The sequence below is a fragment of the Trichomonas vaginalis genome, chromosome III (genome assembly GCF_026262505.1).
Source record: "Trichomonas vaginalis G3 chromosome III, whole genome shotgun sequence".
Taxonomy (NCBI): Eukaryota; Parabasalia; order Trichomonadida; family Trichomonadidae; genus Trichomonas; species Trichomonas vaginalis.
This window is the reverse complement of record NC_067205.1, coordinates 25,170,277-25,195,112: the sequence shown is the minus strand read 5'-3', so window position 1 is coordinate 25,195,112 and position 24,836 is coordinate 25,170,277. Positions and strand designations below refer to the sequence as shown.

Genomic DNA, 24,836 nt, shown 5'->3' with positions numbered 1-24,836 from the left:
GCCATTGGGCTTCCTGAACCATTTGGTTCTGGTGTTGCTGCAGCTTCTTTTTCATCTTTTGGAGTGCAAGGAAAATCGCAGTTATCCTTCTCACTGAGAGGTGTGGAATCGATGTGATAGTTATCTAAAGCAAACAAACCTTGAACAATAAGTGGAAGATTGCCTTTTTCACCACGATATCCTATTGCCAAGACACTCCAATTATTTTATCGCGTGCAAAGCGGCGTTCGACAATTTGGCGATCATGTGCAATCGCATTATTGCGTTTTGTAACTTCTTCGTCATCACCTCTTTGCATAATGACGGCTGTTGGATGGTATTTCTGAATACCGATGTAACCTCTATCTGCAAGAAGTCCTAATGCAACAGATTCAACTCCACGTTGGACGTGTAAAAATCTGAAGCTCCTGATAAATCAAATACTTTCTTATCGTGAACTGAAGCTAAAAAACTTGTATTCATGTGAATTACCTGTCCTAAAGGATTAACAAGAACTTGAACCTTCATACCATTGCAATGGTTTTTAGCCTCCCATGAACTTTTACGCTCAGCAAGATCAAGAGGAACGGTAAAAGGAATAGTAGAGCTATCAACTGCAGCAACACATGTTGGAAAGTTATCGAACTCCTTGTCACAGGGAGAATATTGTTTTGGAATGAATTCAGCAATGAAAATTGGGAACATCCTGTTTGTTGTTTTGTTATGATTTTGCTGAGGTAACTCTGTTTCAAACTAACAATTCCTGACATTTTTTGCAATGGAAGATAAGTGCAATAGTAAGTTAATGTTAGGAATAACGCATCTAATGGATCACAACCGTTTTTCCGACGCGTCTGGATGAAAACTCATGCTCGCGAATAACATCAACTAAATACAAGAGTTGATCCAAAGAAAAGTTACAAAGGTCTTTGACATTTAAGATTGGGTGTGCCTCAAGGAATTTTTGTAAGCTAAACTTTCTGACAACTTTAAATTCTTCGGCATTAGCTGGTGCTTGATTTTCATTCTCACTTGCGGGCTCTGATTCATCAAGATAAGCTAAGTGCATTTGCATTCTCACGATTTCCTTGGATCGGGTTTTGGACTTCTGGATATCATCCAAGAACTCGGAATCATCCTTGTACTCCATTAATGAAAGTGATATGAACATTTCTTCTAAGAGTTTTCATTCAATTCATGTTTTTAAGAAGTTAGTGAATTAATTTTCATATCTCAGAAATTCGAAAAATAGTTGTTTAACACAAAAATTGATCAAATGCTTCTCTATTATCTAAATAGCTAAAATTGTAAATTCAAGATATTTGACACAAATTCAATTTTGACGGTTTGAAACAGTGCGTTTATTCTTTCGTTTATTTCTAAAAGCATAGCATTTTTATTAAATATGATTCTAATAATATTTTTGGATTAAACAGATATCTGTGGTCAATTCTATTGATTTTTTTCACTCGGAATACATTTTTAAGATATGTAATTTGATCCCACTACTATCAAATGATTAATGCATATAAAAAAAGCAATTACATTTAAAAAAACGAACTATCGAAAAATTGACAGTTGACGGTATAGTTTCAATTTTTTGAATTGATATCGACTATTTTAAAAATGAAACTCTTTTGGAGTTTTTTATGCATCAAAAGGTATTAGTACACACATATATATAAGATCTAGTAATTCGCGTTAAGCATTGAAGGTAATTCAAAGGTTTAGATTTTGATATTTGTTTTGTTTGAATACTCTACATGTATATTTAGACTTCATACAAAGTTCCAAAGGTCTATAACATAGAAAAATTTAGGATATGGTAATAAATTTGGTTCGTAAAATTGAAAGGAAAATTTTATCTATTCATATATTTAGAACCATCATGTTAAATATATCTATTAATGACTAATATTGCCAAAGGAGAAGGGAAAATTTTATAAAATTTTATTATATTAAGGTATAAAACTATTATTTCCTATATATTTATGAATCAAATAGTAAGATAATCACTCTTTGTTAGACTAAATTAAATGAAAAAAGTCTAAATTGTATGATCGTCTAAACTCAGTATAACCTATACCAAAGCTTATTAATGGCTTATGCAATATACAGCTGATGTTAGCTTAGTTTTTGACCAAAATACAAAAAATTATGAGTACAATATGATCAAATTTTTATAAAAGCAGCCGAAAACAGCATTCAATTGGAATGGTATTATCAATGATAATCATTCAAGACACTTTTATCAAAAAATTTACATAAATCTTTTTCAAAACAGAGTATTTTGCAAAAATTTCATCGAAAAGATAGCTTTGTCTAATAAAAATGATATGGTACGGAAAATCTATTGAAAATAATCTGAGGAATTTGAAATTCATTAAAAAGTCTTGAAAAAAGTGAATGCATTCATGAATGTCCCATATCCATTTTATCCTAGTTGTTTCATAATTCCATATTGCCGATTCCTATTCTAGTTTTTGGTGCTTTTCTATGATAACCAAATTGATTTGGTTATCATAGAAAAGAGACCATTATAATGCTTAAAATTAATTATGTTTAGGGTCGGTTTATTGGAATAAGGAAGTTTATAATACGTGAACACTTGTTTCCTCATCGAAAAGTCATAACGCATAAAGTCGATGTTTCCTTAGTACAAAAAGTGACATATGACGCTTAACTCTTTATTCCAGATAATGACCATATTTATGGGATTAAAAAGTTTAGGAAGCTTCTCCCCAATGTATTAAAAAAAGGTAGTGGGGCTTCCAGGCGCGTTGCGCCCTCTAGCCCCGAAGATGTTTAGTATAAATGAAGTTTTTATTCGGAGGGCTTCCAGGCGCGTTGCGCCCTCTAGCCCATAAGAAATTTTGCCCAAGACCCAAGAGGAGGACCGAACCCCAGCCGACCAGCCGGTGACAAAACCAAAACCGTTGTTATTTACATCATATTAATGGTGTCACTTTTTAAATGCCACTTTTTGTGTCACTTTTCACAAATTATATATGTTTTCATATTTTGTCACTTTTCTGTCACTTTTCGGGTAAAAATTTTTATTATTATATATAAATGAATTTTACAAAACCACCGTTACCGTTCTTTGGAAATAAGAGTAGATGTAAAGATATTATATTGAAAGAACTTAAGAAACTACCGAATGGTCTAACATTTGTAGATTTGTTCGGTGGAAGTTTCTATATATCCCATTTATGTCATACCGTATTTACTGACTCAAAGATTATATGCAATGACTTCGACAACTATATGGACCGTCTCAAACATATTCCAGACACAAACAATATATTGAAAGAGTTAAAAGAAAAGATACCTATAGGTAAGATGGAACGTATACCATTAGATAGAAAAATATTGAAGGTTGCTTGTGAAGGCGTTGGTTTTGGCGAAGGTGTTGGAGTTTGTTTAACTTCAGCTACTTCAGTATTATTTACAACATTTGCTTTATTTCTTTTCAACATCATAACTGCTCCTGCTGTAGCTAGCAAACCTAGTGGGAGACCATATCTTATATAAGGACTTGACCAAATGCTATTTTTGACAGGAGCTGGTGGAACACCTAACCTTGGTGAGACTGCTCTTTGCCATTGTGCAGCTCGTAAGAAATATTCAATAGGTGCTCCATAATCGTTTGGTAAAGTTTGTTTCATAGATGGTGAAGGTTCACGAGAGCTTGATGAAGAACTCATTTATAAGCTTTAAAAATAAACGTTCATCCTTTATTCCTCACCGTCGTCCGTAGCTAAGTTATAGTCATCTAATCTTATTATTGGGATTCCATTAGCACGCACCTGAATGGCAAAGCAACAATCCCTCATAAATCCAATAAGTGGCTTTGGTACATTTTCAGTTGCTAGTTCAATAGGTCTTTAACAGACAATTTGTATGTTATTGGAGCAGTAGATGTTTGACCTTGCTGGAAGCAAAAGTCCACTTCTGTTGGAAACCACATAAGAAATGTGTGTTGTCATAGCTATCCATTTATGTTCCACACTACCATCATCCACCAATGACCTCATAACATCTTCATTAAATCCTATCATATCATTGTTTGTATTGCAGGCGTTCGCAACCATTTCATAAAATACAGGTCCATATGATTTTTCAGGTTCTGCAGGCATATTTCCATAAGCTCCCATGGAAAGCTGAAGATATTTAAACTTAGGGTTCTCAAAATTAACATAATAGTTGTCTTTCTTTCTAAATAGTGCCCAAATACTTTTAACATTAATAGGCGTATAAGCTGCTGTAAATGTTGCACTTGAACTATCTGTATTCTTTGAGAATGAACCGTCCATAGGAATCCAATCCATAACTTTAACAGGAAAACATAAAGCCTCGTTTGTATAATGTTCTACAAGTTCTGTATAAATGTTAGGGTCTAAAGAGAATGACTTTGGATGAATGAAACATTCATTAAAATCCATCTTTGTTCGAAATAGTTGCTTGGTTACAGTTGTAATAGTAACTGTTCCACTAGCTTCTACTGCCTTCGTTATCATAGTGAATGGTTCATTCCATGGAACAAATTTATTTGTCGGTGGATTTGAATCTGAAGCAAATGCAACTTTAAGAGTTGGATTGAAAGCAATGATATCATTTACAGATATAGATGTGCATTGTAAGGCGTCGCTACTGAACTTTACTTTAAGCTGAATGTTTCCTGTAAAAGCTGGAATAAATCGAATAGCTTCTAATGGAAGGAATCTTCTAACAGGAATTCTTAAATGAAGCTTAAAATCAAATGATTTTCCTGCTGTAATTGGCCCACTAACAATTTGTCCTGTTCTGCATGTTCCCGAATGACTCCATACATCTTCATGTCGAGTCTTTGAGAAAACATCTACTTTCTTTATTTGTTCGGTAGTTTGTGAGTTTGAAGTTATATATGCTTCTTCTCTTGCGTTGTCTTGAGAATATACGATACGACCATTTGCAAGGATTTGATATCCAGCAACTGCATAGAAAGCGTCATCGAAACCAATCCAAAATCCTGGTGGGTTTGTTTTATTGGAACCTGAACCAATTTCTTTATCTACAATAAATTGACTTCCATTTTATACGTAATGAATGTATTGTAAAGGTCCAACATATTTTCACCAGGAGGTGAGAGATTGAATGTTACCCATGTGTTATCTTTAGCAGTTCCAGGTTGTGATGGAATCTTTGCGTCAGAATATTTTCTATTAGTGTCACCAATTTGAACTGCATTGTCTATGATATCGAAATATGAGCGAATCTGATGAATATGCTCTGCTGGAGTAAATTCGTTTAGCTGTTCGTTCTGCATGTATTTACTTCAGATAAAAATATCTATTTACTTCATTATTCTCACTCTTCTTCTTGGCATTCGTGGTGGAAGTTGTTTCTTGACATTTTCAATGAACTGTACATTCTCTTTTGTCTCAACTTCTTTCACTGGCGGGTCAGGATTCTTTGACTCGGTTTGTTTTTCAATGAAATTCACGAACTTTGCAATAAGCTCTTGGTTCGTTATTGAAAGTACATCTGGCTTCTTTTCTTCTGGTTCTATTGACTTTTCAGTTTGAATAGAAGGCTTAATATGGGCTTCGTGGACTTCACCCTTACCATACACCTTAATGTTGTCGCTTTCTGCATTCGCTAATGGAACCTTTCTTTTTCTTACGTATATTTTACCATCTTTACTCTGACTTACGTAATAGAAAGGATGTTGTATTCCTCTTGCGTCATTTAATATAATAGACTCTCGTTCTGATTTTGACAAGCTCATTTTACATCGGTTAAAGTTTTAATTTTGTTTTTTATCTGCAGTCAAATGACTCAGACAAGCCCTACGGACAAGACCCAAGGGGTCATAGATGTTGAAGCATTGAAGAAAGAAATTCGTGAGCAAATTTTATCCGAACTGAAGGAACAAAAACAAGAACAAAAGCCAGAGAGACCAAAGAGAAAACTTAGTGAAAAACAACTTGCTGCATTAGCTGCTGGAAGACAAAAGAACCCAAGACTACTGGCGAAGAAAGCTAGAGAAGAAGCTGAAGCAAAAGCTAAAGAAGCTGAAGCAAAAGCAAAGAAAGAGTAAATGTGTTATTTTTATCGGAACTAAATGTATAGACAAATACCTTTATCTGTTGCGTTCAGTAGTGAAAACCCTGACGTCAAAATAAAGGGGAACAGAGTAACGTTTAAGTTTCCAACAGACTGGATTGTGAACATAAATGAAGAGAAGTACATTGGCATAACATCTATGTATATAACACGTGCTTTCAGAAAGGTTGACTTTATACTTCAAGTCGAGATAGAAAATGACGAATAGTCTTTAAGCGCCCAAAACATTCACATATACAAATACTTTAAAGACGATACAACATTGTTGCAATGTATGATTTCATTTAATGAGATGTTCGAGAAAAAGTTCAACATTGAAGTACAAACTTTACAGCCTTTACGTGAGTTTCTTGCACAACTGAAAGAAGAAGGTAGTCAGCCACAACTTATAGACTTTCATTATGAATTTAATGAAAATGAAGATGGAACACATGACTGTCAGTTTGTTGTATTCTCACCATTCAATGAAGTCGCTAAAGAGAAAGAAAATCCATTACGTATAAGATTTCAAATCTCTGAACCAAGTGATGATTTCAAGAATGTTTTCAATTATGATGCAATGCTTCCGAGGAAAAATGAATTTTCAAAGATTGTAACACCCGGCATTTGGGATAGAAAGCAAGCTATTCTTTTCTCTAATATAGCCAAAGGCGTTGAAAATGAGTTCATTGGTCATACAAGAACTTCACCACTTCCTAACCCTAAATACTATAAATTAACTGGATTCAATCGTGAGTTTTGGATAGACATGTTCTCCACTCATGACCATAAAGCACCTGTTTTGCTACCTCCAGACCATAAGGACTGTCTCTACATTGAAGCACAACTCTTAAACTCTACCATCGCAGTATTGTAAAATCTACGCTAGCGGCTTATTTTTATCACGAATGACCTCATTGCTGACCTCATTGCTGACAAAAATAAATGACCTCATTGCTGACAAAAATAAATGACCTCATTGCTGACAAAAATAAATGACCTCATTCATGACCTCATTCATGACCTCATTCATGACCTCATTCATGACCTCATTGCTGACAAAAATAAATGACCTCAGAACTTCAACTTACGAATAAAGCTTGTTTTAGTCGTTATTGAGAAGTTAAACTTTTCAGCAAAGCAAGGACTAGAAGACTTACATAAGTCAAATCCAATCTCTTGACCATCATGAAGTGCTTTGTAAAGTTTCATTAAACTGAACTCAGAGTCTTTGTCATATGTTCCAACAGGTATGTGAATGTTCTTATCTTCATTGTAATAGCATTGTATAGCTTCAGGAAACATTTCATTTGCTGTTAACACCTTTGCAACGTGCATGGAATGCAACTTCATTTAAATCGTTAGTGAGTAAGTCTATGTAGGTCTTCTTTCCACAAAATATTGACTTGTATGCTAAACTTTGTTTTCCAGGTGTTATTTCTGCGAAGTCGCTATGAAATTGACCAAGGTTCTTTCCTATAAGTTCGCGACCGTATCTCTTCTTAAACTCTGCTGCAAGCTTTGGTATGTCTTCATTGAAAATATGCATGCTATCACAGTCCTGGTAAAATATTTGAAGTCCCATATCTTCTGCAGTACAGAATACTTCACACATTATTCTCTTCGACATAGACAGAATGTTAACACCAAGTGGACAGAAGTTAAAGTGTCTGCAAATGCTTTTCGTTAGCTTGAAAATAGTTTTATCTGAACCATCCAAACCTTCGAACTTCACTATATGGTTGTAGTTTCTGATGGCATATCTTATAGCATCTTTGTCATTTACTATGGTTATTTTTGACTCAATAGGAGATAGAATAGTTTTGCCATAAATACTGTTCAGAATGAGCTTTATATTTTCTTGCAAAGGATTTCCTTCTTTCTTATACTTTAACCTTAACTCAAACAACTTCTTTACTTCATCTCTTATTCTAATATCTCTGTTTCCATCGTAATAGTATCCTTGCAACACTTCACATTTGACACCTTGATATTTTATGAGGTCTTGTAATGTTATATGGTCAACATACATTAAACAGCAAGTGTTTGAACTTCTGGGAACGTTAAGTTCTGGATTTAGTTCAGGGTCACAAACTATTAAAGGAAAGTGTCTAACGGATGGGGAAGTGGATGATATGAATGACAGCAAAAATATTAACAGAAATGGCGACAGAGATGCATGGAATTTGTTTACCATCAGTCAATTGAAGGTTAAACTTTAAAACAATGTTGGTCGTTCCCATGGAATATTTTTGACTTTAATGGTATTAGTCATGATATGAATCTCAAGGTATGAACGAGGAGAGATGAGAGACTTATATGCTTCCCAAATTTCTTCAAAAGGTAATGTTATACCTGACTGTTTCCAAATGAGTTCAATGTCATAGCGTGAGAAACCTTGAAAGATAACGAAGTCAGTTATGAGACGTTTTATGTTTAAAGCTAAAAACCTCCATGTTTGCATAAGTATTGCTACAGTTAAATGGTAATGTCTGACTTTAGTAATGATGTTAGCTAATGGTGAGTCTGGTTTTGACACTAAACCTTTACCAGCGAAGTCGTCACAAACGAGCAGAGTGTTTGAAGGATACTTTTTGAAGGGGTATTTTGAAAGTTTTGACAGAATGTAGTTTGTAAGTCGTTTCATATCGTAAACTCCTGAGTATTGACGTAAGTGGTGTTTGTCAATAATTCTTTCCATCTCCTCAGAAGTCTTTTGCATTCCTGACTGTATAAATTCAACGATGGCATAATATTTTCTCTGAAAAAACCAGAATTTTCGAAAAAGTGACACCAACTATTAAAGTTATTTTATTACTAGATTTATTTACAAATTATAAGATAATATCATTAACCGAATATATTTTTAATATAAATAAAAAACTTTTTTTATACAAAAAATTACAATCAATCGATAAATATTATAAAACATTTATTCCAAAAAGATTAAGTAATAGGTGGGATCCTGCATATAATATAATTTTATGTCATAAAGCTTACAAATTTTAGATGGACCACAGTGAGAATGTGAGTGGTTAATTTAAAGGTGGTCTGATAAAGACATCGAAGCTTACTCAACACAGCATGAAGCAGTTTCTAATACACAATCTTACTAGTGGTGTTTCGGTCGCCAGCGCTCTCATAGGGGTGCTGATTTCAAAAACCACTACTTCAAATTATTCAACAATACTCAATGCAGCATGAAGCAGCTACTACTGCTGTATCTTACTGGTAGTGTTTTGGTCGTTGGCTCTTGCACAGTCTCTCAGATTTTCAAATTTTTTTTTCAACACTATTTTGTTTCGCTCTCAGAAAGCTATCCTACAAAGACATCGAAGCTTACTCAACACAACATGAAGCAGTTTCTAATACACAATCTTACTAGTGGTGTTTCGGTCGCCAGCGCTCTCATAGGGGTGCTGATTTCAAAAACCACTACTTCAAATTATTCAACAATACTCAACACAGCATGAAGCAGTTTCTAATAAATATATACATATATAAATATATACATATATAAATATATACATATATAAATATATACATATATAAATATACACATATATAAATATACACATATATAAATATACACATATATAAATATACATATATATATAAATATATAAATAACAAAATACAATCAAAAAATAGTGTTTGGAAATTTAAGGTTAAGTGTCACTTTTTCGTAAATTCTACCACACTCTATTTTCTCTTACGTCGAATGTAACGTTGAAGAAATTCAATGAGTTCACTGTCTGGAACTTTAACGACAGAGGCTTGAACTTTTGACATAAATGTTTTCGCTGTTGAGTCCATAGAGTCTGAAGTTGCTGATATAATGATTTGGTCATAATATGAGTCATTTCCTAAACGTTTTGTTATGAGTATATGACGAATTAAATTAAATGTCTTTCCTGACCCCATCTTTCCACAATAGAAATAAACGCCATTTGAACAGAACTCATAGTCCTTACTGAAAGGAAGAATGAGAGAAGAGTTAAGTTTGTCTGTAGTTTCATTCATGTCTTCATCTACGTCATGTATTAAATGCTTCATTTTATCTCCATTAAAAATGCAAGTCAGAAATATTCAGAACATAGCACCGAGTCTAACTGACAAGAGTATAAAGATATACTATGAACATGTTATGATGAAACCAACCAAAATTCAAGAAAGTCAGTATACTTATGAATATCCAAGACACTGGGTAGAGTATGTAGGAGGTGAGAAAGCTATTGAAATCAGACAGGTTCGAAGTATTCCAGCAGGAAGAACAATATTATTGAAGAACTTTAATGTTTTGAGGTATAATGATGAAACAAAGAAGCAAGATAGTTTTCCTGTTGCTGTGTATGTGAACTTAGATACAGGAGATGACATGAAAGTTTTTAACACAAAGCTTCAAACGGTAGTGAGAGAACAACTGACTGCGGAAGGGCATCCATTACCTTCAGAAGTTACCATAGCATATAATTTTGAAACAAACTCAATAGATTTTAAAGTCATCTCTGCAAAGAAGTCAGGTTTTACATTTAATGAAGCAGATGTATATTCGAATGAAAACTTCAAAGCTATTGCATGGTTAGATAATGACGATTGCTTTAAGAAAATATTTAAATACAGTGACTCAACGATGTCAATAGATGACCTTCGTGGAATGTTACCATCGACGTTTACAGTTGAAGGTTCAGCAGGATTGCTTACAAGATTGTCAATTGGTGGCATTTGGTCTCGTGAAAACATTGTTATAAAATCCAGTATAAGTGAATTTGCTGAAGAATCTATATTATGTCTTTCAAACTACATGTATTCGCCGCCGAAGCATTATAGTATAACAAACTTTGTCAGTAAGTTTAACATAAGACTTGTCGAACCTTCTTCAATGAAAGATGTTGTGCTACCTAAAGACGGAAAGGATGGACTCATTATTGAGATGATTTTAATAGCATATTAAATGAGCTTGTTCTTGAAGGTCATTCATGATGAAATAACTGTTGTAGAAGATGTTAGCAATTGTTCAGACATTTTGAAGCGTATAGATGAGATAAGAAAGAAGTTAGATAGACCGCAAAGTGGTGAGGGCGAAGCCCGTGAGAACGCTTATGTTTCATTGACTTTCTCCAGTAACGAGAACTTTTATGAGATAATATTGAAGAGAGATGATTTTAATATGGTGTAAATGGTAGCTTGGGCAGCTTTAGGCGCAATGGGAACAAAAGCATTAGCATTTGGAGCAAAAGCACTTGGAGCTTATGACGCAGTAAATAAAATGAGTGGAGGAAGGGTTTCAAAGACATTAAATGCAAATAAAGGAAAGATTGGAGGCTGGGTTGCAAAGAAGTTAAGATTAAATAAAATAGGGCTCATAAATAAAGCATCCAATTTGGTTGCGACTGAGTCAGAAAATGCTTTAGGAAAGGACGATGAGTTTGCAAAACACGCAAAAGACTTTAATGACCAGATGAAAGGTGAAACAATGCATTTAAATAGATTCGATGGAACTAAAGAAAATGTTTCTTCTCCACCAGTAGTTCTTCCGTATGGTCCCTATGGAATGTATGGAAACCCTTACGAAAGACCATTTGACCCATTGACTGGTGGAAGTAATTGGTATCATTATGGACGAAGAAGAAAGACAGTCAAGTTGGAGACGGACGTAAAGAAAGCAACTAAAAAGAAACCAAGGAAGAGAGTTATAAAGCAATGAGAACGTTTATGTTATGAGAAATTTTTAACGTTAGTTTTATTTTTACTGAAAATTTTTATTTGGATGTAATGACGAAAACTATTGAGATAACAAACTACAACGGTCATGAGTTCAAGAATTTGTTCTTCGTTCCGCGTGAGAATACATTCTATCAGATACGAGGGAGAAAGGGTAAAGTTAGTTTAAGCATTTATGATAGCAAACATAATGGAAGATATATACAAGCAGTAGATACAAACGGTAAGCGTGTTTCATTACATTTGTCAAAACTTATAAACATTAATTATGACAGCGACTTTGACTCAGACGATTGGAGCGACAGTAGTGATACTGAAGAATATGAACTATTATGCGAAGCACAGCAATGGAAAGAGTTGCAATACTTTTGTAAATGAGAACATTAGTGGGAACGTTAGTGAGAACGTTAGTGAGAACGTTTATTTTTTCATGCACGTGCATTGTGTCGCGGGGAGTTGCCATGGGCAATGACCTGCGCACAATATATAACGTACAGAGAGGTGAGATGAGGTGGTTTATGTGATAAATACTTTACGTGGCAGAAATAGTTTAAGGTTATTAGAAATATTGCATATGCGATGTAAAATATACGTTAGTGGTTTTGTAAAGTGTCAGATTGACATATCTTCGGTAAGATGGCGCGCAGTGCCACCGTACTGAAGATATGTATACTAACTTAAGAACCGATAACATTTACAAAATATTAAATTTATTTTGTAAATTTTCCAAAAGCCTTAGTACCAATGTAATATAAATGCTCCAAAAATACCATTCCTCCTTCCAAAAGCGTAAGAACCGATAACATTTACAAAATATTAAATGTTATAGACCGAAAATATATTTTTTCGGTTTTCTCTTCAAATAATTGAAAGAATGATACTATTATAGGTTTATTATATTATATAGCATATAATCATGCTATAGCCGAAAATTATAAGTTTTGAGAAGATTGAATATAACACAATTAAATTTGAATGTAAGTTAAATTGCTTGTTGTTTTTAATATCTATTTAATGAGAAATCCAATATTGCAAAATTCAAATTGAATGATTGAAAGAACAGAAAAAGTCATTCTTTTCAATTTCGAATATGTTTCATTGTATTTATAATTATATGGCAAATAAGATATTTAAACTTGATTTTTGAAGGAAAATTCACAAAATTGAATAAATTCAAATAATTTTTATTCAAAAATAAACTAGTTATTTGAGTTTAATACTAATTATCTATTCAAACTACAAAGTTTGTAATTTAAAATATTTTGTGAGATCAGATTGAATTAATTCAATGTTCTTTTCAATTAATATTAATGACCATATTACGCATTTTCGAACATTCTAAACCAAATATATAAAAATGGGAGACGAATGTTAAATTTGCTAGACATAAAGAAGTTGTTTACCGAGTTTTAGCTCTTATCTCTAACAAAAAATTAATTTTTAAAAAAATGACCGAATACGTTTCACAGCGAGAAAAAAATAAAAGGCAAGATAGAATTTTCTAGACATAAAGAAGTTGTTTACCGAGTTTTAGCTCTTATCTCTAACAAAAAATTAATTTTTAAAAAAATGACCGAATACGTTTCACAGCGAGAAAAAAATAAAAGGCAAGATAGAATTTTCTAGACATAAAGAAGTTATCTACCAAGTGTCAGCTGTTACTTCTTCTCAATACTGATATAAAATAAACATCTTTATTATTTATTTAACCTTTATTGTTTCATTAAACTTCATTTATTTTATATTATAGTTTTATTCTTTTAGCTACTTGTAAAATAATCTAATTTTATATCATCATTTTACCGGATTATTCTTCAGTACATCGATTGTGTATCTAAAATAATATCATTATCCTTATTCTGTTTTTTCCAAAATTCTTTTAAATATCTTTTTGGTTAGATTACTTTATACTTTTTACTTTTATTTTTTAATTTCAAAAAAAATTTGGTGATTGTTCTATTCTGTTACAATGTGCATTATCATTTTCTAATGAATTATTCATTACATACATTTAAAAAAACTTGTTAAAAATGAAATTAAAAAATTATGTTTATTATTACGCTGTGAATGTGTCAACAGCGGTCATGCCTGTATCTGTATCCCATATTTGCCACAACCTTTCTGTATCTGCATTTGTATATTTCGGTTTCAGCTGATACATTTGATTTGGCGTGTAATTTGTTCCAGTTAATGGATTAATTGGAGATCTTCATGCGGTGTGTTATTATTGTACTCCCAAATAAAGGCAGGAATAGCCTGAATGCTTTGGCAGCGCTCCAATGTCGGCCAGAATCTCTCAATCTTCCCATTTTGGTAGGGAGAATGAGTGTCTGTATGCCGCCATTGGGCGCCCCAAAGATCAAGTAGATCTTGAAAGGCGCCCCTATTTTCTGAACCGTTGTCGGTCCAGAAACAATAAGGGGCGCCAAATTCAATGAAGGCGGAAGCCGCAACGTTCGCTGTCGTCGCTGCCAGCATATCTGGTATTTGTATACACGCTAGGACTTTGCGGCTAAAATCGTCGATTATGCCATAAATATACTGGCCACGAACACCCCTAAAATAATGAACATCTGCGTGCCAGATAAGATTGGGTGAAAGCGCCCAATATCTTACTGCTGTTTCTGGCCCGGCATGCTCTAATCGCGTCTTGGTGAAATGATTTTCTTTGAAGTATCTGCGTACTTCTCTATAAGATACATCAATTTGTTGTAATTTCAAACGTTTCCATTGTTTTGTTTGACCACAGGGAAAGGCCCAGTGGTCATGTATCACAGCAAGAGCTTTGATTTGGTCGTAGGGATTGACCCTACGACCTTTCTTGCCTTTAGGCAATGGGATATTCTGTAAGCTAAATTGATTTTGTAAAAAAGATTTTGAAACATCTAAATATTTGAAATCATTTGATTGAAGGGTTGGGCGATGGGAACATGGGTGCAAGCTTCTTCCCATGTCATTTTACCTTCTTCAATCTGATTGGAAATACCAATTAGGTAAATTCGATCGACATACCCTTTGTAAGGATTCATTCTAATGAAGTACGTTAACAATCAAAATATTCTATAAGTGTCTAGTATGGAATTCAAAAGAATAAAGAAAATGGTAACGTAAATAAACGTATTATGAAATATTTATAATTAAATGAAAAAAAGAAAAATAATAAGTAAAGTGACTGGAAATGAAAATGAAAATCAGTGTACAGTTTTATTTTTTTCTCGCTGTGAAACGTATTCGGTCATTTTTTAAAATTAATTTTTTGTTAGAGATAAGAGCTAAAACTCGGTAAAACAACTTCTTTATGTCTAGAAAATTCTATCTTGCCTTTTATTTTTTTCTCGCTGTGAAACGTATTCGGTCATTTTTTTAAAAATTAATTTTTTGTTAGAGATAAGAGCTAAAACTCGGTAAACAACTTCTTTATGTCTAGCAAATTTAACATTCGTCTCCCATTTTTATATATTTGGTTTAGAATGTTCGAAAATGCGTAATATGGTCATTAATATTAATTGAAAAGAACATTGAATTAATTCAATCTGATCTCACAAAATATTTTAAATTACAAACTTTGTAGTTTGAATAGATAATTAGTATTAAACTCAAATAACTAGTTTATTTTTGAATAAAAATTATTTGAATTTATTCAATTTTGTGAATTTTCCTTCAAAAATCAAGTTTAAATATCTTATTTGCCATATAATTATAAATACAATGAAACATATTCGAAATTGAAAAGAATGACTTTTTCTGTTCTTTCAATCATTCAATTTGAATTTTGCAATATTGGATTTCTCATTAAATAGATATTAAAAACAACAAGCAATTTAACTTACATTCAAATTTAATTGTGTTATATTCAATCTTCTCAAAACTTATAATTTTCGGCTATAGCATGATTATATGCTATATAATATAATAAACCTATAATAGTATCATTCTTTCAATTATTTGAAGAGAAAACCGAAAAAATATATTTTCGGTCTATAACATTACAAAATATTAAATTTATTTTGTAAATTTTCCAAAAGCCTTAGTACCAATATAATATAAATGCACTAAAAACCCAACTGCCAATAGCATGTATTCAAAAAATGCAATTCAATACAAATTTGATTGCATTTTTTGAGATGGAAGTGTATCTGAATTCACAATTGTAATCCACGAATACACTTCCATCTCATTGATAAGAGGCTAATGTTTTTCTCATTAATAAGGCGCTGTTGGCCTCTATCCATAGCCGAAGTGATATTAACGTATGTTAACGTACAAAGTAAAAACATGTTTTTTCTTTTTAAAATCATTTAGTAATTAATAATATTTAGCACTCATAGTAAAAACATTAAAATTTATAAGAATCGTTATGAAGAAAAATTGAGAACATATGATTTTTATTTAAGAAAATGATTAAATAATATATAAATAACCATATAAACAACATTTTAGATTCCTCTGAAAAGGGTATCTCAAATTGGTCTATGACCAATTGAATGGTTCGCCGGTTATTCAAGGTACGGTATCTCCCGTATTTTTATTCAAACTGACCAAGTATCAGTAAATTCATAGGAAAGTGAACTTTTTAGATATATAAGAGTACGTTTATGTTAGTTTAGTTTTTGGGGATCAGTCATATTGATCTTCAAATGATTATTTTGAAACTTTATCACATGAAATAACACTGTGTTGTAAGCAATTCTTTGAAAAAAAATCCCCAAAGAATCATATCACCTAAACGGGAAAATACCGAGTTTTATAAATGATCCAAAGATAAAGTTTGAATTTCAAATTCAATTCTTTGGGTACTTTCATATACAAGGAAAAATGCATATGGTACAAGCCCAAAACTGCATAACTCTTCAATAATTTTTTTGAATTTTGAAAAATTCACTTAAAAGCTAATTGAGTTTATTTTACATTAACTTATATATGTTTTATTGAGAGATTTCTATATAAAAAATTTAAATCAGTTTCTTTTTTTTTAATTTTTATATGGATTCACATCATAAGAGTGGCTTTCCATCAAAAGAAGATCTTATGAGCAGTAACAAAATTAGCTTCATAGATGCTGGAAAAGATTATCCTTCCATCGCTGTTGATTCCGAAAGAAATGCAAAAAAAGAAATGCACTATTTAGCAGATAATATTGTCGAAATTTTTGAATGGTTTGAATATGTCAAAGCAGTTAAAAGGGCAATTTCTCTGATAAATGGAGGATTGCTAAATTTCGAAAGTTGTACATCAGATGTTAACACTTTGATTCCAGGTTTAATTGCAGGAATTCTCAGCTCAAGGAGCGCAGTTGTAAAATCAACATGTCTATTTATATCATTACTTGCTCAAAAGCTAAAATCGAAAATAACGATTATCGCTAACATCATAGATTACCTTTCCAAGCAAACATCCAATGGAACAATGATTATTGCTCATTCTTGTCAGCTTACTATACTTGAAATTGTCAAAAATTGTCCAAAATCTCAAATCCTCAAAAATGTTTTCGACCTTTTAAGGTCTAAAGCAACTATAAATCGAAAAATTGTATCTGATGCAATTTTGTTTATATTAGATAACTGGCCGGAGTCCATTATTGAAAATAATTCTGAAAAAATTAAGAAAGCACTTCTTAAGTTACTAAATGATTCCAATGCAGAAACTCGACTCAATGCTAAATCAGCTTCCAAACTGTTAATTGAAAAATACCCAAATTACAAACAAGAATTACTCGAAAATTTGAATTCGAAGCAAAGGGAAGCAATTTTAAATGCCCAAATTCCAAAAATGCCACAAGATAATGAAATTTCTGAAGAAAATGATCAAGATTTTCAAGAAATTGTTTTCAAAAATCCAAGATTCAGCGACACCATCAATGAATCAGCATCAAATAATTCCCACTCAAAAAAGAAATCAAAATTGCCACAAAGGAGAAGTAAATCAATGAAATTCAAGCTTGATAACGGAAAAGAAAATGAATTTCTTCAAAAGATCGAAGAATCACGCTCCAATCAAGACAACAATTTCATCCGATCAAATATCATATCAATAGTTCACGGACTGATGAATACCATAACAATTAATGAAGGAGAATTCACAGATAGGACATTAATGTTAATTTATTATCTTATTCAAGAGTACCCAAAGGATTTCGAAAACTCATTAGGAAAATTATTCCAAGTATTCTTTGGTATTACTGGAGATAATGAATTAGTTAGAAGTATCTTAACAATTATCACAGATTCGTATGATCCGAACTTGCTTATAGATTACTGCGCTGCACAACTCCCATCAGTATTTCTATTGTCTTACATAGCAGAAATTGTTGGTTTACAGGGCGACAAATTCTCAAATAGAGAATCTGATTTGAAATTACTGAAAATTGCAGAACGACAATATAAGAATCATGAAGCAGAAGCAAAGAAGATTACATTATTTATTGCAGAAAATAATAAATTGCTTCTCAAAGAATTTCGAAATTCTTGCAGCGAAGATTTTCTATTTATTATTGATGAGATTTTATGCAATGATGAAGAAGATGTTTCAATACCAGATTATAATCCCGAAGAAGATTTTGAAGAGTGGGGAGAAAACTTATTCAATCTAATCAAGTCTTTAACCGATGATGAATGGCAGGCAAATAGAAGGCAAATTTACGAAAAGATTGTAGCTGCAATCGAACCTGTTGAAATCAAAGAAACAGTTTTTGATTTACTATTTAATATTATTGATATGAAAGGCATTGAAGAATATGATGTTTTCTTGTGTGGGCTATTTACCGCTCCTGGATTTAAGCGATCTGTAAGCTCTAGAAAGATCCTCCTGACAATAGAAGACACAATGACTCCAGAAGAGATAATAAATATGTTATATGAGCCTTTGGATGGTGAAAACAAGCAATTTGCAGCGGCGTGCATAAATGAAATATCATTCCTTGCTGTTAATTATAGAGATATTATTGAAGATCAATCAGAATCAATTACTAATAAACTAATCGACTATTTGAGCAACAACAGTATTGTAATCAGAAAAGCAGCAGTTTTATGCATTGCAACTCTTGCAAATGAGTTTGGTTCTAACATAATGAAGATTATAAGGACTTTGCCAACTCCAAAGCAAAAACTTATTGATTCTTATATTGAAAATAAGAAATAAAATTAGATTATTTATGTTAATAAAGTGAAATTATAGATTTGTTTTTAATTTTATTAAATAAATTTTTGCATGATATATGGTATTGTTTCATTTTTAATCAAAAATTTCATTCACAATTATGTCAAATGAATCGTTTACGAAAAATTTGAAGAAAACTCATAATTGGTCTATTTACTATACACAAAATTTTAGAATTTTCCCTCAATTCAGCTTTCATAAAATAAAATGTTTATTCTAGGCATCCATTCTTTGTAAGTATATCTAATATTTTAGCATAGATCTCTCCTTCATATTTTGTAATATCATCAAGAGAAAGCTTTGCCCATTCCTTTGCCCAAAATATTTGGCCTTTGTGCATGTCAGAGTACAACCCTGGTAAGAACGTTCCAGAAATAAGATCTTCACCAATTCTAGAAATGCCAAAAAGTGAAATCTGGATACGAATGATTTTTCTGACCATACACATTGGTCCTTTATACTCTTTAGTCCATTCAGGAACTTTGTTCTTATCACACTTGGCTGGACCTGGAAGTTTTTGAAGATTTATTTCAGGACATTCGAAGTTATGAATATTAAATTCCTTCGCTTTAGCAGAATCATAATTGAGGACATCAAGATAGTAAATCTGGCGCTATTTAAGCTCCTCAGGAGTGTAATAAGTGTCATCATCGTAAACTTGATCTTCGCCGATGAATTCGCTAACAATTTGTGTTACTGAGAATTTAAGGATTTCTGGTTTATTATTTATACTATATAATGATGTTTTTAGTGGAAACTGATCGTAGGTTTCTTCGATTACTTCTGTTATATAGGAAGGAAGGAACCATTTCAGAAGCGTTGGGATTTTCTTCTTATACCTGTAACGAAGCTTTGTATAAAGTGCATCTTTTTCGTGGTATTGGCGCTGTTCGAAAATTTCTCTTTGAATTCCTCCTTTTTCGTCAGTATCATCCATGGTTCTATGAGCAATTGCATACCTTTCAGAGCCATTCTCCTGCTCAACAGTCATAGGGAGAATACATCTCCACTCAACGATTTTCATCTTCAAATGATTATCAATTTAATCGAAATTCAATTTTTTGAATACCAGCGATCATTTTTATTAACCATTTTAAGGATAATATTGAAGGAAGCATAATTGCATTATAACATCGTGACCATTTTTATTATAACCGCTAATTTTGAGAATGATTTCATTCTTTGACGAATAATGATCCATTTCCAAGTAATGTTGTTTCATTTAATTTGAATTTATATGCAAATCCTTTTTCTCCGATTTTTATTTAGATTTAATGAAGCTTGATGTTAATTGATAAAAAATCTATGTATTTTTTAGTTTATTTGGGGTATATAATGTGAAACTTATTTTATCATTTAAATGTGTATGTATTAAAACCCAATATCAATTAAAATCATAAGAATCTAAAATATTGGAAAGTTTAACAACTATTCATAAGGTATTACATTAACAATAACTAAGTATGTTTAAAAGCTAGTATAAATAGTATATTTACAAACATAAAAATTATATTAAAAATAATTAATTCTCTTTTTCTTTGTGCCATCCATGTTAAGTTGCTCTTCCTCAATTTGAAAACATCTATTATCAAAGATCTTTGGTGGATTAACTTGGGATCCCAAACTCTTGAAGCTATCAAATGATGATTCTTTAACAAACGATCCATCTAATTCAGATGATACAAAATCATCATTGGTATCCAGTTTTTCATCATCGGAGTATTCAAGGTCAGAATCAACAATTTCCTGTAATTTCTCCCCATTTTTAAGTTTCGGTAAAGTAAGTGATTTTGGATAAATCATTTGTTTAGGAGCAATTTTCATTCCACTTGGAATCTTTTTAAATTTTATTGATTCATAATTTATGTTCATCATTCTGAACTTTTCTAATAGCTTTTTGCAATCTTCTTGAGTAATGAGCATCCTTCTTCCTGATCTTGAGAATATCTGTTGCATATTCTCCATATTATACGATTTTGAGCTTGTCATTTCGTCAAATAAACATTGATTAACAATTTCTGATAACTCTTTATCATCTAAATTAGTTTGAATTTTGTTTGGCGTAAGATCAAATTTTCTCTGAGTTGAAATTTGCGGAATCAGAGAAATCATTGGCTTTCTTTCAAAATGTTTTTTGTCATTTTGTTGATTTGGTGAATAATCACTATTCACAGAGTTGTTAAGTCTTCTGTTGTCTTCGATAGCTTTTTTGATAATTTCTGATCTTCTTGAACTTACTTTTTGAGCTTGATTTCTTGGATTTGATCGAATCAAATTCGGTTCTTTAACCTTTAAAGAAAGTTCTTCAATCTTTTTCTTGATTTCTTCTTCTTTGGCCGAATTTTCATCAACAGAATCAACAGAATTTTGATGGCTTGCCTCAACGATTGAAGAGCTCTCTGATGATTGACTCAAAAATTGAGCAATTTGTTTTGGAGCTTCTTCTATAACATCATTGATTACTTCATTAATAACAGAGGTATTCTCAATAATTGAAGGATTTTCAGGATGAATTTTATCTTGAGCTGGTGAAGAAAACTCAGTAAAATTATCATTTGATAATTCTTCCCAAGAGATATTGGAGTCTATCTTTTCGATATCAGAATTAATTGATAAATTACTGGCACTTGAATTACTCTGTTCGTATTTGGCCACTTCAAGTTTTTCAGTGATAACACTTGGAATATTAATTGTTTTTGCAGTTGTCTTAACGATTGGTTTTAGTTTCGCAAGTTTTCTTGTGTGAACGTGACTTTCTGGTTTCTTTTGTGTACTAATTGTATGAATCTTATTAGATTCTTGCTGTCTGTCAAAAATTTCGGTGAAATTAGAAACTGTTTCCCCTCTTGAATTCTTAATTAAACTTTGCTCAGTTGAATTATCGAAAAGTTCATCCTTGGTAGGATTTTTTGGAGGATTAACGACTATTTGAGGTTCATCCTCAGTTTTTTGATTCGGCTTAATAGGGATTTTCGGAGGCATATGGAATTCCGAATATTTTCTTTGAGGAGTTTCGATTTGTTTTGGTTTGACAGATAATAACGATCTATCAATTTCAATAACATGTTGAGACTGAGATCTTTGCCTTCTTTTACTTGTAGAATTTCCTAGAATCAAAGGCTTAGGCTGAGGTTCCTCCACAACTTCCGGTTTTTCTTTTTTATGCTTTATCTTCTTCTTTTTCTTTCTAGTTTTCATTATATTCGGAATATCAATTTTATTGACATCCTTAGCTTCTTCTTCCTCGTCTTTGTTCTGTGTATTATTCTCTATTTGTTTAACTTCAATTTGAGGTTTATTATCAACTATTTTTTCTTCTTCTGGAGTGGTTTTTTGTTTCTTCAAAATTTTGTTTATATCAACAGGTAATTCTACATTTGCTTCAAGTTGTAGCATCTCCTTGAGAACAGAATCTCTATTTTCAATGTTTTTAACTGGTTGTCTTTCTCTTGGCAACGAAATCACAACTTTAGGCTTAATTTCTTCCTCCTCTTCGAATTCGGGCAAAATAGTATGAGATCTTTGATACTCTTCAATTGCATTTTGCAAAGTTTTGAATTTCCTTGATGATCTGCGAGAAGAATTATCAGGTTCGGTGATGTAATACATATTATCATTAAGATTATTAAAAATGATCCCATTTGTCAGGAGTATTTCGTTTTGAACAGAATCGTCTTCATCATATTCAAAATTATCATTTTTCAAATTAGAAAAATTAGAACCTTCAATTTGCATTATATTTCTATCAACGCAAACTAATAAATCAAATTTCTTATTCAGTAAGCAAAGACAGTGAACTTTGAAAGGAATGTAAATTTTTGTCATTTCCCCTTGGTCATTTCCAATATAAATTGTATTCATCCTTGTCAATATATATATGATCGAATACTCAATATTAATACTGGTGACTTCATCGCTCATGTTCATCACAGCTCTTTCAATCAAGCCATTTTTAGAAACATCGTAAATCGATACAGTTTTATTAGTATTAGAAAATATTAACTTCGAGTTTTCCATCGCAGAGAGTTTCGTCATTTTTTTGTGAATTTCTTTTATAACTTTCTTTTCATTTGTTGAGTAAATAACAACGATATCTACGTATACAATTACCAGTAAATTCAGCAAGCTATCAAAAAATGCGTTTTGGAATTTCTTGTAATCAATTTTTTTCCTTGTCAATACAGAAAAATCATTATAATCATAAAATACCAAATCTCTATATTTGTTCAAAACAGCAAATGCAAATCTATTTGTCATTTTAATTGGCAAGATTTTGTTTGCTGCCCATTTCAATGTTTCACTGTAAATAAAATCATTATTTTGCAAATAAAACAAATCGACCATACCATTTTCTTGTATCAAAAACAATCTTTCTTCAGAGCTCAAATTCTCCATTGTCCCATTGAAGAACAAGTAGCCTCTATCATAGAAAACGGATGTGATTACTTGTGCAGAGTTAGAAGTGCAACTCGATAAAAGAAATCCATTTTGAGGAGAAACTAAAGAAACAATCCCAGACTTAGATAATTTAACAATTCTTCCAGGAATATTTTTATCATATCCGCTAAATCTCTTCATGAAAATTGATTGAGATGAATCATGTTGGAATAACTTCCAGGGCATTATTATTTCATATATGTGTATATCTCCGTCAATCAAAAAGCCTATTGATGGACCATTGAAAAATAATGTCATAGTAGGCTGGTATTCAAATTCATCACAATACAAAATCATTCCAGTTTTAACATCCAATAAAGATACGGTTTTCTCTGAACAACAAACAACAAATTCAGAATTAACGAATTGAGTAAATTGAAACTGGCGATTCGAAACAATGAACGAATTTAGTAATTTCCCGCTTGAATGGTAAAATAGAACTTGACCATCCAAATCAGTGATGAGCATTCTTTTATAATGGTCATTGATTGTCGTGTTTTTTTCTCTAAAGATAGCCGTGGCAGTTTTGATAGTGGTGAAATTTAAGGTGATTTCATTTCCAATTTGTTTGCCGTAAAAATCAAAATACATAAATCCTGTTTGTGTCATTGCTATGATTCTTTCTTTTATATTATCAACGAATATTTTGCTGCCAATTAAAGGGTTATTAATTTTAAATTTACTGAAAACTGTTATAGTTGGAAAATCTTGTTGTAATTTATAAATTGATTTCAAGCAAACGCATTCTATTCCTGCACCATTGACAATCAGTGTGTTTGTCTTGTGCGAGTATTCTGCTTGCTTTACGAGCGAAATCGTTAATCGAAATTTGACAGGAGATTGAAGCTTTTTCTTTCTATTTGAAATAAAAACTAAATATGGGACACCGGTCGAAACGCCTAAAATAATATCAAGCTCTGGAATATACTGAACAAAAGTAAGATATATAGGAAAGTTTTCTACCATATTGCCATCTTTGAATAATTGCAATCCTGTTTGGCTTGCAACAAGGTACTCCCACTTGCTTATTTTGCAAAAAGAATATACTCTCTTGCCCTGAAATGGAAATTCGTATAATTTCTCGAGCCCAAATCGTATTGATTTGTCTCTTTCTGGAACTTCCATCAATTTTTCCGTCACTTTTGATTTTTTAAACGTATATATTTTATTAAAAAAAAATATCGCAATAGCATAATAACATAATATCATTAGGTTGCAAGTTCTGAAAATAGAAAAATTAAAGCAAGAGAATTAGAATGAGTTTATTTTCACGATATTCATCACCAAAAATAAAAACAGATATGTGTTTCTGATTCTTAAAGAAGATTTATATTGATTTCAACAAAAAAAATTATTAATCATCCATGTTAATATGGAATATTTCGTAATCAGATATATCTGTTATACAAATTTCCCTAATAATAAACTCACCATTATTGTGAAGCTCTCGGCAT

General features: G+C 31.9%; 10 protein-coding genes and 1 pseudogene across 11 annotated transcripts, besides 3 other annotated features; 4 read left to right on the top strand and 7 right to left on the bottom strand.

Moving 5' to 3' along the window:
- Window positions 1–11,017: part of a mobile genetic element that runs on past the window's edge.
- On the bottom strand, window positions 4,524–5,287 carry TVAGG3_0761430 (annotated as a pseudogene). Its single transcript has one exon. A coding segment is annotated over exon 1 (764 nt).
- On the bottom strand, window positions 5,315–5,749 carry TVAGG3_0761420 (uncharacterized protein; the record flags this gene model as incomplete). Its single annotated transcript, XM_051245639.1, has 1 exon — window positions 5,315–5,749. One exon carries the CDS (start codon window positions 5,747–5,749, stop codon window positions 5,315–5,317), a length of 435 nt encoding a protein of 144 aa, XP_051092226.1.
- TVAGG3_0761410 (uncharacterized protein) lies at window positions 5,795–6,061 on the top strand (the record flags this gene model as incomplete). The annotated part of the gene is made up of 1 exon (XM_051245638.1): window positions 5,795–6,061. One exon carries the CDS (start codon window positions 5,795–5,797, stop codon window positions 6,059–6,061), a length of 267 nt encoding a protein of 88 aa, XP_051092225.1.
- Window positions 7,373–8,098, bottom strand: TVAGG3_0761400 (organellar and viral DNA polymerase type B; the record flags this gene model as incomplete). The annotated part of the gene is made up of 1 exon (XM_001314011.1): window positions 7,373–8,098. The coding sequence occupies one exon, from the start codon at window positions 8,096–8,098 to the stop codon at window positions 7,373–7,375; it is 726 nt and encodes a 241-aa protein (XP_001314017.1).
- On the bottom strand, window positions 8,285–8,788 carry TVAGG3_0761390 (protein of unknown function, DUF4106 family; the record flags this gene model as incomplete). The annotated part of the gene is made up of 1 exon (XM_001314012.1): window positions 8,285–8,788. One exon carries the CDS (start codon window positions 8,786–8,788, stop codon window positions 8,285–8,287), a length of 504 nt encoding a protein of 167 aa, XP_001314018.1.
- Window positions 9,769–10,089, bottom strand: TVAGG3_0761380 (uncharacterized protein; the record flags this gene model as incomplete). The annotated part of the gene is made up of 1 exon (XM_051245637.1): window positions 9,769–10,089. One exon carries the CDS (start codon window positions 10,087–10,089, stop codon window positions 9,769–9,771), a length of 321 nt encoding a protein of 106 aa, XP_051092224.1.
- Window positions 10,139–11,020, top strand: TVAGG3_0761370 (uncharacterized protein; the record flags this gene model as incomplete). Its single annotated transcript, XM_001314013.2, has 1 exon — window positions 10,139–11,020. The coding sequence occupies one exon, from the start codon at window positions 10,139–10,141 to the stop codon at window positions 11,018–11,020; it is 882 nt and encodes a 293-aa protein (XP_001314019.1).
- A 225-nt stretch (window positions 11,021–11,245) lies between these two features.
- Window positions 11,246–11,773, top strand: TVAGG3_0761350 (protein of unknown function, DUF4107 family; the record flags this gene model as incomplete). The annotated part of the gene is made up of 1 exon (XM_001314014.1): window positions 11,246–11,773. The coding sequence occupies one exon, from the start codon at window positions 11,246–11,248 to the stop codon at window positions 11,771–11,773; it is 528 nt and encodes a 175-aa protein (XP_001314020.1).
- An 839-nt stretch (window positions 11,774–12,612) lies between these two features.
- Window positions 12,613–13,451: a mobile genetic element.
- A 1,541-nt stretch (window positions 13,452–14,992) lies between these two features.
- Window positions 14,993–15,774: a mobile genetic element.
- Window positions 15,775–16,773: 999 nt separating this feature from the next.
- TVAGG3_0761320 (microtubule binding CLASP family) lies at window positions 16,774–18,927 on the top strand (the record flags this gene model as incomplete). Its single annotated transcript, XM_001314015.1, has 1 exon — window positions 16,774–18,927. The coding sequence occupies one exon, from the start codon at window positions 16,774–16,776 to the stop codon at window positions 18,925–18,927; it is 2,154 nt and encodes a 717-aa protein (XP_001314021.1).
- Window positions 18,928–19,111: 184 nt separating this feature from the next.
- TVAGG3_0761310 (Bet v1-like family) lies at window positions 19,112–19,968 on the bottom strand (the record flags this gene model as incomplete). The annotated part of the gene is made up of 1 exon (XM_001314016.1): window positions 19,559–19,936. The coding sequence occupies one exon, from the start codon at window positions 19,934–19,936 to the stop codon at window positions 19,559–19,561; it is 378 nt and encodes a 125-aa protein (XP_001314022.1).
- Window positions 19,969–20,457: 489 nt separating this feature from the next.
- TVAGG3_0761300 (WD40 repeat-like family) lies at window positions 20,458–24,507 on the bottom strand (the record flags this gene model as incomplete). The annotated part of the gene is made up of 1 exon (XM_001314017.1): window positions 20,458–24,507. The coding sequence occupies one exon, from the start codon at window positions 24,505–24,507 to the stop codon at window positions 20,458–20,460; it is 4,050 nt and encodes a 1,349-aa protein (XP_001314023.1).
- Between the last annotated feature and the right edge of the window lie 329 nt (window positions 24,508–24,836).